Source organism: Carcharodon carcharias, chromosome 11, assembly GCF_017639515.1.
Source record: "Carcharodon carcharias isolate sCarCar2 chromosome 11, sCarCar2.pri, whole genome shotgun sequence".
In the NCBI taxonomy this organism is placed as follows: Eukaryota; Metazoa; Chordata; class Chondrichthyes; order Lamniformes; family Lamnidae; genus Carcharodon; species Carcharodon carcharias.
The window spans coordinates 33,258,060-33,272,811 of NC_054477.1; the positions used below are offsets into that span (position 1 = coordinate 33,258,060).

The 14,752-nt window shown below is 45.3% G+C and overlaps 1 protein-coding gene across 1 annotated transcript in view; it reads right to left on the reverse strand.

Moving 5' to 3' along the window:
* LOC121284482 (anosmin-1) overlaps positions 1-14,752 on the reverse strand; it is a 187,154-nt gene that overhangs the window by 32,061 nt on the left and 140,341 nt on the right. The window contains exons 7-8 of the mRNA XM_041200001.1: positions 6,660-6,865; positions 6,195-6,339 (exon numbers count right to left, since the gene is read on the reverse strand). Of these exons, the coding sequence (XP_041055935.1) occupies positions 6,195-6,339; positions 6,660-6,865 (351 nt within the window). The remainder of the gene's footprint in view (positions 1-6,194; positions 6,340-6,659; positions 6,866-14,752) is intronic.

Here is a 14,752-nt window from a genome sequence, read left to right on the forward strand (position 1 = left end):
TGTCACACAGGCAGAACGTTCAGTCCTCCTGCACAGCTTCAACTTGAAGTAAAGGCATGCAGTGAGGCACGGTGAGGTGCAGAGATTTGATATGTAGGCAACAGCCGCAGTCAGCACAGCAAGATGCCACAAGCAACAATGAGATGAATAATCAGTTTTTAATGGTGATTGCGTGAGGGAGGAATGTAGCCCATGATAGTGGGAGACTTCACTTCTCTTCCCTGTGCAGTGCCATATGGAACATTTAACTGCACCCGAACCAACGGAACAACTAAACAGGTTTCATTTAACATTTCATCCAAGGAAGACACTTCAGGAGAAGCAGCGCTCCTTCAGTACCATAAGATAAAAGCAAAATACCACGGATGCTGGAAATCTGAAACAAAAACAGAAAATGCTGGAAAAACTCAGCAGGACTAGCAGCATCTGTGGAGAGAGAAACAGCGTTAACGTTTCGAGTAAGTATGACCCTTTGTCAGAGCTCTGTTTCTCTCTCCACAGATGCTGCTAGACCTGCTGAGTTTTTCCAGCATTTTCTGTTTTTGCTCCTTCAGTACCATATCAGAGCATCAGCCTGGGTTGTATGGTCCAGCCTGGGTTGTATGCTCCAGCCTGTGGTGAAGTTTGAACACTATCTTTTGATTCAATGGCATTGGTTGAGGTGAGGCACCAATGTACTAGTCACTACAGCGACAACATTAAATAATTGCATTTCAGTATCATTGTGTGTCATTAAGATAGATCCATTAGCAAGTTGCCAATGGTGCAATTGTCAATTAGGTGCGTGCAAACTATGCCCCACGTTTCTTCAATCCAGCCACCACTTTAAATCATTTGGTTTCGATTCACTGATATCCATACAGTAGAGACAGTGACTTGAATTTTCATCTCACGGCGGGTGTGCAGAGAACTCACGGCTCTGCAAACCCAACTTCAGTAAAAGTGTCCCGGAACTTATGATTTTCAGGCACAGGGTGTAATGGGAGTCGTGGTGGGCAACCTGGAAGTAGTGTGGAGGCAGAGACAGGCCCAGTGTGGGTTGGGCGACTCGGTTGGGTATAAAAAGTGGGCCATTAGGAAGGCCATTTTGTGAGCAAGGAAGTCAATGATTCAGTATCTGTGTGCACAGAAAAAAAAGTCACTGTTGCTGCCTATTCACATCATACTGAAGGAGCACAATGAGCCACTTAAAATATTGAGTGGCTTCATGTGACACAGCCATGGAGATGGCAGCATCTTGGCACCATGACCTCCTCAGGATATTCTGCAGTAATGTAGTTAAATATTATGGGCATGTTTTTCCAGTCGGGAAGCGGTGAGGGGGGGGGCCTACTCATCAACACATCAAGAGATGCAGGGATACATCGGGCGTGTGTCCCGACGTCACCCCACCTCATTTAGACCTTCAGTTCAGCAATCGGCTGCGCACCCGCTGAACTGTCAACAGCCTATTAAGGCCATTAAAAAACTAATTAACTTGATTGATGGACCTGCCCAACCTTAGGGTTGGCGGACAGGCCAGAAAAAGCATGGAACCTCATGCACAAGCAGGATGAGGTTTCATGGGGGCTTTTAAATGGTTATCAAATGTTTAAATAAAAGTTAAGGACGTGTCCCAGCTCATGTGGCAGTGTCACAAGAGGGCACATGTCAGGGAAATATTTTATTACCTTTCTGTCAGCTTTTGAAATGGAGCCGATCTCCCTGAGGCAGCACTTTGCCTCAGGGAGATCAGTGCACTCTTTCGCGCACATGTGCTAAAGAGCGCACTCCCGGCTCAGGAAATCCCCCTCGCTCGCTCAGAGAGTGCATAGCACTATATTAGAATATATATAGAAATACAGAAACTAAGAGCAGGAGTAGGCTATTCGGCCCTTCAAGCCTGCTCCACCATTCAATATGATCATGGCTGATCATTCAACTCAATGGCCTGCTCCCACTTTCTCCCCAAATCCTTTGATCCCTTTCGCCCCAAGAGCCATATCTGACTCCTTCTTGAAAACATACAATGTTTTGGCCTCAACTACTTTCTGTGGTAATGAATTCCACAGGCTCACCCCTCTTTGGGTGAAGAAATTTCTCCTCATCTCAGTCCTAAATAGACTACCCCATATCCTCAGACTGTGACCCCTGGTTCTGGACTCCCCCACCATCGGGAACATCCTTCCTGCATCCACCCTGTCTAGTCCTGTTAGAATTTTATAGGTTTCTATGAGATCCCCCCCTCATTCTTCTGAACTCCAGCGAATATAATCCTAACCGACTCAATCTCTCCTCACATGTCAGTCCCGCCATCCCAGGAATCAGTTGGGTAAACCTTCGCTGCATTCCCTCTATAGCAAGTACATCCTTCACTTAGCTCTATGGTGCCGATGTGCCATGCCCCTGTTGTTTCTTCTTTGGCACAATGCGTAATGCTCCCTTTGCTGGCACTCTCTCGTTCCTGTCACCTGTGTGCCCAAGCCAGTAGGGGCCAAAGATTTTGTCCTGCCAAATGCAGTTACCCCACCTCCTACTCCATTGGGTTAAAGCCAGATACTTGGGTTGATTTTTTGCCACTTTTGTGGCTGTTGCTGAAACTTTTCAGCATTTTCCAAAGGGGTCTCTGCACTTCTCCAAAAGGGGTGCCCATCCAAGCAACTCTGCAAAGTTTAGGCCTGTTCTACCCCGTGTAATCTTTACACATTGTACTTTCCACTCCTAGCTGACAAAAATCAGACCTGACTGGAGGCAGCTGCAGTTTTATATGGGCAGCTACCTCCGTGAGACATGTATGTCCAAATCCCAAACTGCCCCCATTCCCACCCATACCCGCGCACCCCCACCCCCCCAACCCCCAACCCTGTGAAAATGATGGGGTTCTGGTTCAGTGGTGGGACTTCCACATCTGGGCCAACGGCATCATTTTCGTTGCGAGGAAAATTCAGGCCAATATTGTAACAACATTGCACTGCTCTTAGCAAAAAGTCATTTTGTGCCCTTTTGTGTCTCACAATGTTGAAAAAAATAATCCTTTAAATTTCCCACACGGTGTGTTATTTGTTTGTCCAAATCTGTTTAAAGTGAACACACCAATACCACGGCATGGTAAATATTTTACCAGCTGTAACTGCACCTTTGGTCACTAAGTAAAATCTACTAGTTCACTTCATGAATTTCAGATTTGTGCTTAACATCACTATCAGTTAAGTTGCAAATAGATGTTTCAATTCGGCTCCAATCTGTTTCTTAAGAGTGACAACTTTGTGTTACTTTACACAAATACTAACTGCTTTAAAAGGCTCTACATATTACCTTATGGATTAGTAAGTTGACAAAGGGTTTATTACTGGGTCTAATGCCAAAGGCTTTTATAAATATGACAGTACTTGAGTACTTTATTTGTTTTAGTTATATTTACTTTTTGGGTCTATTCACTAAGTTCAACTCATTAGCCCCATGAAGTCAATTCAGAGCATTTGGCAGCAATCACCTTTCCTGTGGGACAAAATGGTAAAGGTCACTCAATTGTGTTTGCTATTCTCCTACCCTCTGATGATACTTTCTGAAGAATGCAGTAAGTCCCAGCTAGTCAATAGTCTGTATTGAAAATGAGATTACATTTAACAAACCACATGCAGGTTTCTGATCCACACATCCTTTTGTTTATGTGCAAATAGCCAGCTTTTGGAAGTTCTGATGCTAAAATATTATACGGTCAGTATGGTGCGATAGTAAGGAACTCTGAGGACAAGAGAATTCATTGTTGCCAGAGTCAAAGGTCATGTCATTGTAATTTTGCCTGAAAAGCTGTAGTCTTCTCTTTCTCTCTGATCTCACCTGAAGGTTATGAAGTCGCTCAATAACTGTTTGACATGATTTAACGGAAAAATAATGGAATTCTATACTCATCCAATATATTTACTGACATAAAGGGATGAACGTTGAAGGTTCTTATTTTTGTCAGTCTTTACAATGTTTTTTTTCTACGAATTTCCATCTAATCAGTAAGTCATCAAACATATACAAGATTTGTTCTTGCTTATCATGTGTTAAGGTGTATGGTAGTGGCCTCATGATATGGAGCAAAGTATTATTGATAGTTATGGCAAAATGTATACAAGTGCACAAACCTCACTCTACCTACCCAATTGAGTGTAATCCTTCCTCTTCCTCAACCTGATTCAAAGCCTCTCTGAGCATGTCTGCTTAAACCCTGATATTCCTGCCTCTCCCCATCTGTCTGCCTGAATCAGCGCCGCTTGTCTCTGGTGTCAAACTGACTCCCCATTCTGCTGCCTTCCTCATCCCCTTGTGGTGGGCCAGGACATACATGAGAGAAAAATAAAGACAAAAGGAAAGAGAAAAATGGAAAGTATGAAACAAATCTGAAATGATGGTGGCGGGGTTGGGGGTGGAGCGCGTGGGGGAAGTGCAGAAAAGCAAGGCAACAAAAGCAACAGAAGAAAACTAGAGGCAAAGAATTGAAGGGGGAGACAGGGTGAGCACTTTTACATTGAGACATTCATTGACAACATGGATGCACTTCTCCCTTCTAGGAACCGAGGGTGTAATAACTGTAATACACTCCACATAAAGCGATTGACCTCCAGACACTCCCCAGAATTGCAGATCCACATTTCTCTGGGTCTTGCAAGCTGCGTTTGGTCTTGATGTACTTTCTGCTGAAAAGATTGTATTCTTGGGAAGCCCCACAAACAGCAGTGTGATAATGACCAGAAAATAGCACAGAGGCAAACAGCGTAAATTCAGTTAAAGAGAGGCTAGATAAGTACATGAGGGAAAAAAGGACAGAAGGATATGCTGTTAGGGTTACATGCAATAAGGCGAGAGGGGGCTCATGTGGAACATGAACATTGGTATAAATCTGTTTGGCTGAAAGGTCTGTTTCCGTGCTGTAAATATTATAGTTTTTTTTTTAATCCCAACAATAGGTGGGTTTGGGTCAGATGAGAAGTCAAAATGTTAAAAATTATAATCCCAACTCCAAAGTGCATCAAGCCCACCCACATCTGGTTTTAATGGAGTTGCGATGTACAGTGGGCAACCAATTCACTCTCACAGGCAGGCTGGTAGGCAGAAACCTTTAAGGAAACTATGTGCCTCCATTTTAACATGCCTTTTCTAAGTTATAGCTAGTTGGCCAGGTTTACAGGGACTCAGGAATCCCAGCCGATAAAAGGAGGCAGGGAGGGTTTAATCCATTAGCTCAGTGCTTTAACAGTGCTGTCTGTTGACCAGGAGGAACAGGAGTGTTTCCTTTAGGCCTAACAAAGTAAATTGCAAACATTTGGCGTGCACTGCCCACTCCATGCACCATGATCCTGCCCCCCAACCCACCCCACCCTTAGCATTAGCTTGAGCCCTCCAATCACCATCTCACTGGTTTCCCCAGCCCCATGATGCGATCTCTCCCTACCTACTCATCACTGTATCCTTCTGCTTCAGGCTTTCCCATTCTACTGGCAGCCAGCCTGTCAATTAGGTTGGTTGTTGGGTGGAAAACCATGAGAACAAATCTAAAAGTTTTTAACTGCAGGACATTTCCCACCTGTACCTCCTCCTACCCCCACTCTGAATGCATAGCTCAGTAAACATTGGGCTGCATGTAATGATATCTATGGTCAACCGGGGGAACATTGCAGAGAGGTTTCAAGGAATATTGCTCTCTCAAAACCCTATACCAAGTGTAACAGTCTAAGTGAGGAAACAGAAGTCTCTACTACACAATTTTGCCCCAAAATTTAGCACAATGAAATGACAACCTTAATTGCAGTAGATTCTCACGTGGGGAAATGTGGCAAGGAGTGTGGTCCCTTCACTCCTGTAACAGAACATTCAATAATGTTCCATTCATTTCACATTTTCGACAATAGAAACTGTGCATTCCAAATTACTGACGACGATATTATTGTGCAGAACGTTTCACAAGCTAGTATGAAATTACCCTTTTAGCTATTTTGACCCATTCATTTTAAATAGGATGGTGCTAAAGGAAGAATTTAATATGACTGTATCAAACCTTCAAACAGTAACATCACTGACAGTAATTTCCAGGCAAAGGTTCTTAAAACATAAAAAAATTTAAAACCTTAGCTCACTGAGCATTAAACTGCAATCTCAAGCTCACTTTAGCAGCCTAGAATTACCACAGCTATTAACACTGCAATAATCAGAAAAAAAAGATTCCTTACTTATGCTGGGTGTTCGAGGAGTGCCAAAGTACAGAGAGACTTTGGCACCTTTTAAACGGACTTGTCCCCAATACGTTACGGCTTGCAGGTCCACCATATAGCTACTGTTAGGCTGGAGTCCTTCCAGGACCACATGGTTTTGAGACTGTAAGAAGTATGAAATAGTACTGATAAACATGAAGAACACAGTTTGATTAAGATAATCCACATTCTGCTTCCAGCATTGAATACAGGCAGAAAATTCACATGTGGCCTTTGCAAACAGAATTCCTGTGTCTTGTTGAACTACCTTACCAAATTGAGCCCTTGTTTGCCAACTAAAATAGTATACAATCATCAAAAATTGTTAGGTGGATGCACATACAAGTAGAGATGTGTTATATTACTGCATGGGAAAGGCACTGCCACACAAAGCCTTTGTGTCTCATACTTTTGCTTTTTTTAAAGCTTTTTGACCACACTCACCCCAATTATGGTTTTCCTCCTTTTCTTTTTGGCTGCCACTACTGACTTTGCATTGACAGTCCAACTCCAGAAAACTTTGTAATGGTGCACAGGAATATCAGGCTCTTCCAACATATCCCAGATGATCCTGGTGGTAATGGTGCCATCACTCTTTGCAGTAAAGTTGCCAACTCTCACATTGGATGGTGCGGGTGGGGCTGAAGGATCTGAAACCACACCGAGGGGAAATCAGTGAAAGCTAAAGATTCAGCATCACGGTGTATTTAATTGTCAGCCTCTGTTGAAACCAGAATACACAGAAATGTGATTTAAAACATTCAAGCACTTGAACTTGTTAAGTAAGTATAATATTCTGGCCATCCTTGGATGTACCTTTAACTTTCGGATTGCACACTGAGATCAAAATTTAATTTTATCCTTAGGCTTTCTGTGTAGAGATAATTCCTTCTTGTAGTGTTATTGATTGGTTTCTCGCTCAATACATGAGAATAAATTGCCTTTAAGTGGAGAAGTCTAGAAACCACAACATGTGCTACAATGAAGTTGTCAATAAAATGGATCTTTTGTAAAATACTACTCCTGGTGAGGAATAGTTGGAAAATCATGCACAGTTCACACGTGAATTTCCAATCTGTGCTTTTGACTTACTAGGATGCTGCTAGAGTCGAAGGGACAAATTAATCCTTTAATGTCTTTCTATACTAGCTTGTTTTCTGTCTGAAGAACAGAACTAGCTTTTTTGTAAGATTTCACTCTCTTTCAGACCAATGAGTGCAACTTTTCCACTCTCAACTTTAAACACTTCAGGTGAAGGAAAATATGTTAAGCTGCACAGTGAATATTCATACTGCCCCAAGATTGTACCTTTATTCCTTCTGTAAAAGTGCACCCCTCAGAGCACTGAAGTGACATTGCCATATCAGTTGTGCTAGGACCATGCTTGATCCTGCCTTCCAGTACTAGCCCCCTTGCTGGAGTTTCTGAAGTCAGTAGGAGGGCCTCTCATTAGGGAGCAAAAACACTGATTCATCGGCATCTCTGGTGTCTCCTGCTCTGTGCTAAATAAAGGAGGGCTTGTCCAGGCCTTGCCTTCCCGCTCAACCAAATCTCTGGTCACATGTTCCTCAGCTCCAATGGCAGGGACGTTAATCTGGCATGTACCATGGCTGCTTGCCTGGCTTAGATCTGAAAGTTGAAGCTTGCAGCGGACTATGCTGCCAATCACTCAGCATACTAGCTGCTACAGATACATCAGCACTCCTTGCAGCTCCCAATTTAGGGAGTCCCTGCCTCTGGCTTGTCTCCTGCCATAATTTGGAGGCTCTGTCCCTAGCAAGGCAACCAGATTAACTCCTAGAAATGGCACAGCAGGCCTACACCATTTTCCTGGCAGGAATCAAGGCAGGAGACTGGCAGATTCAAGGAGAATTTCAGGGCCTGGATCTAAGAGGAAACTTTCATCCCATCAACTGGACTGGGTTTGACCTCACACCTCAGGAGTATGGTAATGCCCTCAGCACAGAGTAAAAAAGGGGATTAACTTAATTGCATTATGAATTTAGCCCCAAAAAAACTGAAAGAAGGAAATGCTCAGATCAAACCTCATTCTTTTCTGGATTGCCTCTAAAGGAAATAACCACTTATAATGGGAGGTTATTCTTAGGCTATCATGAGGAATAAAATCTTCTTCCCGAATTCCGTCCATTCATTTGAGTCTACCGCTCATTCAAGCTCCAGCTCAATTTGAAGGACTCTGAGATCATGTAAGTTGTTTCCTTTCTTTTGGTGCGATATTTTACCATGAAGAACAGCAGTTCAGGACAGGAAGCAATGTCTAAGGGCTGTTTGTCCCAGTCTTGGTTAGGAAACATATCTCCTGCATCACTCAGCTTGAGATGCTATCCAAAATTACCTTTGCATCAAAAGTCTGACTTAATAAAAATCTGCTTGTCTATTTCCTTGTTGGGTGTTCAGTCTGCTATTCTTGGAAGAAATAGTCTTCCAATGTTCTGGGACATTAATCAATCATTAAAATCGGCCAAATACTAATCTTTGGATTTTAGTGAATAAAAACTTTGATGCGCATCTATGTCATAATTTCTAGACTGTGACTGGCCATTTGTAAGACAGCATCCATTGTCAATTATAATGCATAATTCAAGCCTACCGTGAGTGATGATGTTAAGGTTTTCCATTTTAAAGTCTTCCAGATTTCATCAGGACAGTATTTAGTGAAATTTCAGAAGAGGAAGAAGCAATTATTTAATTTCCCTATCGCACCCAAAATCCTTCTGTCCCACTCTGAGCAGTCAATCTGAGCAGCCCTTAAGTCAACACTGACAACCATAAACATAGTATAAATGGATGAGATTATCATTTCCTTTGTCTCCCCCCATTATTCTAAATCCATCACAAATAACCAAGAACATTTCCCGATGGCTCAAATCTCATGGAGACATCTCGTCCAACAGCTCTGAAGTTTACAAGGCCTGACAAGCAGGCTGAGAAAAGTTGCTTCTTTTAACAATAACACTGCAGTTTTATAAAAGCTAAAATAGAGAGAAAACTTTAAAAATCTGAAAGTGGCAGTTGAAACCAAGACTTTAAAAGCCTCTAGACTAACAGCAATTTGGCCTGCTGCCAGAATATTCTTCACTCTGGAAATAAAAGGTCTGCCCCAGTAAGAAGACTAAATCCTGTAAGTCCCTCTCTCTAATCTCTGATTACATATGGCTGCTGTGCTTGAAACAGGTACCTCGTCCAAGTCATTTATCACCACTTCCCTTCCACACATCTCCCCAAATCTCAGCGGTGACTTCAGTGGGCCAGAGCTCCACTGATAGAAACTCTGGCCTTTCCTATCAAAAGGAATGTTTTGTGGAAGTAGAATTTTGTGTTCTTTTAAACTATTTAACTTACCTTTTTTCTTGCAATTGAATATTTTTTTCAATTCTCACAAATTCTGTTGCCAATCAGGGAGAACAAAGGAAGGTCATTGATCTATTAGACCCATTAATGTTTTGAACCTTTTAGTCATTTAGTCATTGCTCACTCTTTATGACATGGTTTTGTTGGCCTAAGTCTGGGTACGGTATTTAGTGAGGCAAAAGATGTGTTGAAAGCAGCTATCATTTAATACACTCAGTACTTCATTGCATAGCTGCAAATCTTATCTACCTCTCCATTCAAAACTCGCCTTTACTGCCGAGGTGTTAAGCATTTCCTGTACAAAGTGCAAAGAAGAAAATTCGCCAAGGAGCATCAGAAAGCTGGGAATTTCCAGTCCTGCCCACGAAAGACGTAATGGCGGGGGATGGTGGGAATATCGCGAAAGGGAAAAGTCAGTTTCCTGTCTGCGTGATAACAGGTTGAAATCATCCGCTCCCGCCCGCAATGGAGGCACGGTTTCCCCATTGCGCCATGTCGGGAATGCCATTTCAATACATTAGAACGTCGGGAATGCTCATTATCACAGCTCACCAGACTCATGACCTCACACTGGATCAAAAGGCCATGCCGGCCGGCATCTAGTTAGACCGGCGTGATTCACAATCGCGTATAGGTGACGTGCGCATGGCGACCCACACTTCACTCGTAACTTCGAGATGCGTTCACCTATCTTGCATTGTGTTACAGAAGCAAGGCTCTATATACCGGACCAGCGGTAAGACAAGGTTAGGCTGTAATGTGCTGCAGGGCAAGGGTTGGACTGTGGCGGGGAGGGGCAATGGGGAAGACAAGACAGAGGCAAAGAAAGGGACTGGAGGGTATGGGCTCAGCTGGAGGGAGGTGGTGGGGAAGACAGGGCAGAAGCAAGGGAAGGGACTGGAGCAACAGAAAGAAAACCTTTGGAGGCTGATGCTCAGTCATGTCTTTCTTTCAATGTCCCTGCAGAGAGGAAACCTTCAGGAAGATGGAGGGTGTATTTCATGTTGCTGCATCATCGGATGCAGGCAGGAGGATAGGCAGAGGATAGTGCTACGGCAGCACCAGGCTTGCCAAAGGGAGGAGCTCCATCTTGATGAGCAAGGGGCAACAGGGGTCCCTCCAAACCCAGAGGATGAGGCTCACAGAAATGCTGCACGTATGCTCCTCTCAAGACTGAGGGTGCACAGAAGACGTATGTCCTTTCTGCAGATGAGCGAGAGACAGTGTCATCGGTGCCTCCGTATATCCTGGAATCTGGTAGCTCACAGCTGCCGCATTCTCCAGGAGTTGACGCCACAAGAAATGGGAGGACATCCTTTGCCAGTGGCTCTGAAAGTCACCACCATTCTTAACTTCTACATGAATGGCTCTTTCCAGAGCTCCACTGGGGACCTCTGTAGGATCCCTCAAGCTTCCTCCCACAAGTACATACAGCAGGTGACAGACGCCCTCTTTGCCAAGGCCCATAATTACGTGCACTTTGCTAGAGATCAAGCTAGCCAGGCAGCCACAGCACTGGGCTTTGCTGCTATTTCCACATTCCTACAGGTACAGGGTGCCATCAATTGCACTCATGTGGCTTTGAGAGCTCCCTGGCAACAGACAATGCAATACATCAACAGGAAAGACTCCCACTCGCTCAATGTGCAGCTGGTCTGCAACCACCAGAAACACATCATGCAAGTTTGTGCGAGATACCCATGAATCTTCCACAACTCCTACATCTTGAGCAGATCACAGATTCCGGACATCTTTGAGGGACCGCACAACATCCTGGGTTGACTCCTTGGTGACAAAGGCTACCCAAAAAGAACATGGCTGATGATGCCTGTCCAACGGCCACAAACTCTAGCCAAGGGAAGGTACAACAATGCTCATTCCACTGCATGGACATTGGTAGAGCAAACCATTGACACCTTGAAGATGCGATTCAGATGCCTCGGCAGGTCTAGCAGAGCACTCCAGAAGGCTTCATGGATCATCGTAGTCTGCTGCACACTGCACGACCTGGCACTGCAAAAGAGGGAGGACTTGTCAGAATGCCGAGATGGAGGAGCTGCACATCTCCGATGAGGAGGACGTTGAGCGGGATGAGGTTGAGGAAGCTGAGGTTGCAGGAGAAGAAGCCATAGCACAGACCAGACAAGGTAGGCATGCATGTAGGGCGTTCATACCCACCAGATTCCAGGATGACGAGCAGCAGTGCTTATCCTGTCAATGCTATCAGGCGGCACTTGCTTAACAATAACCTGCTCACTGATGCTCAGTTTGGGTTGTGTCAGGGTCATTCAGCTCCTGACCTCATTACAGCCTCTGTTCAAACATGGACAAAAGAGCTGAACTCCCAAGGTGAGGTGAGAGTAATTGCCCTTAACATCAAGGCAGCATTTGACTGAGTGTGGTATCACATGGCAAAACTGGAGTCAATGGGAATCAGGGGGAAAACTCCCCGCTGGTTGGAGTCATACCCAGCACAAAGGAAGATGGTTGTGGTTTTTGGAGGTCAGTCATCTCCGTTCGAGGACATCACTGCAGGAGTTCCTCAGGGTAGTGTCCTCAGCCCAACCGTCTTCAGCTGCTTCATCATTGACCTTCTTTTCATCATAAGGTCAAAAGTGGGGATGTTCGCTGATGATTGCGCAATGTTCAGCACCATTTGCGACTCCTCAGATATTGAAGCAGTCCATGTCCAAATGCAACAAGACCTGGACAATATCCAGGCTTGGGCTGACAAGTGGCAGGTAACATTCGCACCACACAAATGCCAGTCAATGACCATCTCCAATAAGAGAGAACCTAGCCATCACCCTTGACATTCAAAGGCATTACCATTACTGAATCCACCACTATTAATATCCCGGGTGTTATCATTGACCAGAAATTGAACAGGACTAGCCATATAAATACTGTGGCTACAAGAGCAGGTCAGAGGCTAGGAATTCTGTGGCAAGTAACTCACCTCCTGACTCCTTAAAACCTGTCCATCTACACGGCACAAGTCAGGAGTGTGTTGGAATACTCCCCACTTGCCTGGATTAGTGCAGCTCCCACAACACTCAAGAAGCTTGACACCATCCAGAACAAAGCAGCAATACAGGTGCTATGTTCTGGACCAAGGTCTCCATGGCAGCTGCCAACCTACCAGTGTGGACCTCGGTGCGCTGGCATATCAACACTAGTACCTCAGGATGAATGTGGACGGACCCCCCCCCATCATACCTTGCAATCTTGTACCTTGAAATGCAGCTGACAAAGCTGCCTGATATTCCCGGGTCTGTTACTGCAGCTCCAACATTTACATTAAGACCAGTCAACAGGCTCGACATCTGACTGGGACACAGCAGAATCCTGATCTCCAGCAGTCCTCCGAGTGTTGGGAGGCCTTGGATGTCCCTGCCTCCGCCTGCTGGGGATCAAAATCTGTGCTGTGCTCATCAGATTGTGACACTGAGCCTGTATTAGGCCGAGGTCCCAGCATGTATCTGCACTGGTGGAGGGTGAGTGCTGTGATGGGTCTTCCACAAGTGGGTCCTCAAAATCCTCATCTGAAGTATCTTCAGGGTTGGATATGAGGGGTTGGCTCCAGGTGGCTGTAGTGCCAATGACAGACAGTAGAGATAATTAGCGCATGACAACAGATTCCAAGACATAACATTGACAGTCTCACTGTCTGAAGGATCAGTTGGTGCAGGGTCTTCACTTGGGTGTGCAGCACCAACCTCACTATGACCGAGGGCACGGTCCCAGTCCTCTCCGCTCAGGTGTCTTGCATGCTTCTCAAACTGGCTGAAGGCCCTGATCTCTGGCATCTTGTCAGCATCTGGGACCTCTCCCTCTTATTGTGGGCAAGCTTGATGTCTGCATGAAGACAGATGGAGAGACTGTGAGCAGGAAGCATGCCAAGGCAGGTGATAAGGATGCCTACCTTGTGCGGGTGCCAACTGGAGCTGTGCACAGGATGAGGACCTGACTGCACAGGATGTGAGCCTTGATGGAGATGTCAGGGTGTGTGTGGGAGAGTGAGTGGTGATGTCCCTTGAGCTGGTAGCATGTGAGATCCCTGCGCACTGTCATCCTGCAATGTGTCCGGGGCTTATAAGAGTGTGAGCTGAAAGGGATGAGAAGGCTGACTTATCCTGGCTGTGCGAACGAGATCATTCATCCATTTGTGGCACTGTATCGCTGCTCTCCTGCGGGCTGGGGTGGCGCTCACCACCACAGACACCTCCTCCTCAGCCGGGTTAGTTACCTTGTTGGACCTCCACTGGCTATCCCCAGGGTAGAGAATGTCACGGCAGGCCTCGGCAGCAACCAGGTGACCCAGCGAGGAGTCACTAAACTTGGGGAGGCTGCACTCTTCCTGCTTTTGGGGGCCATCTCTCACCCGGAGCAGTCCTGAACTGCAGGCCTTGTGTGCGGGTGTGGTTTAAATATGGCGCCTGGAGCAAGGATTCGCTGAGGTCATAGGCGAGCAAATCACAGGTGGACAATTGGGTGTGACACTGTGCCACTGCAGTCGGCGGGGAGAAAGCTGGTTTTCCCGCCCGCCACCACACTTAGTTCGTGGAGGGGAAAATCCCACCCACATTGTTATCAGACCCCACCCAATTTTCCCTCCAGCAAATTGATTTTCCTGGCCAGCAGGGGGGCCAATCTAACAGCACAGGAGGCCACAGCCAGTGACCCTTGGGAACTGTTCCCTGTGATCAAGATATGGGCAACAGTTAATGAAGTCTTCTGCCTCACCAAGATGGGGCACTCGCACGCTCTGAAACCCAGTGCCACTGAGTATATATTGGGTCGGGAACACATTTCACATTTTTTATATTTAACCAACTCCCAAACTGACTTCCTACTAATCTTTGTGGGATTTGGGGGTGGGCTTGGTTTGGTTAGCTAACATCGAGGCCTGTGAGTCTGAAGCCTGTCACAGTCTTGTCCATTCAGTGGATTGCACTGTCCCTAATCCCCAAACTTTTTATTTCTATTTATTTCTTCCTATTAAACAAAGCTTCACAAATGGCATATTCTAATTATTGCCAATACTCTGCTGTGATCTTTATCTTTCAGATGGTGTTTCAGGAACGAGGAATATATCTTGTTGGTTGGCACGAAAGCCATCAAGAGAAAGTCTTTTCCACCTTTTGGGTACAAGCATGAGGAAT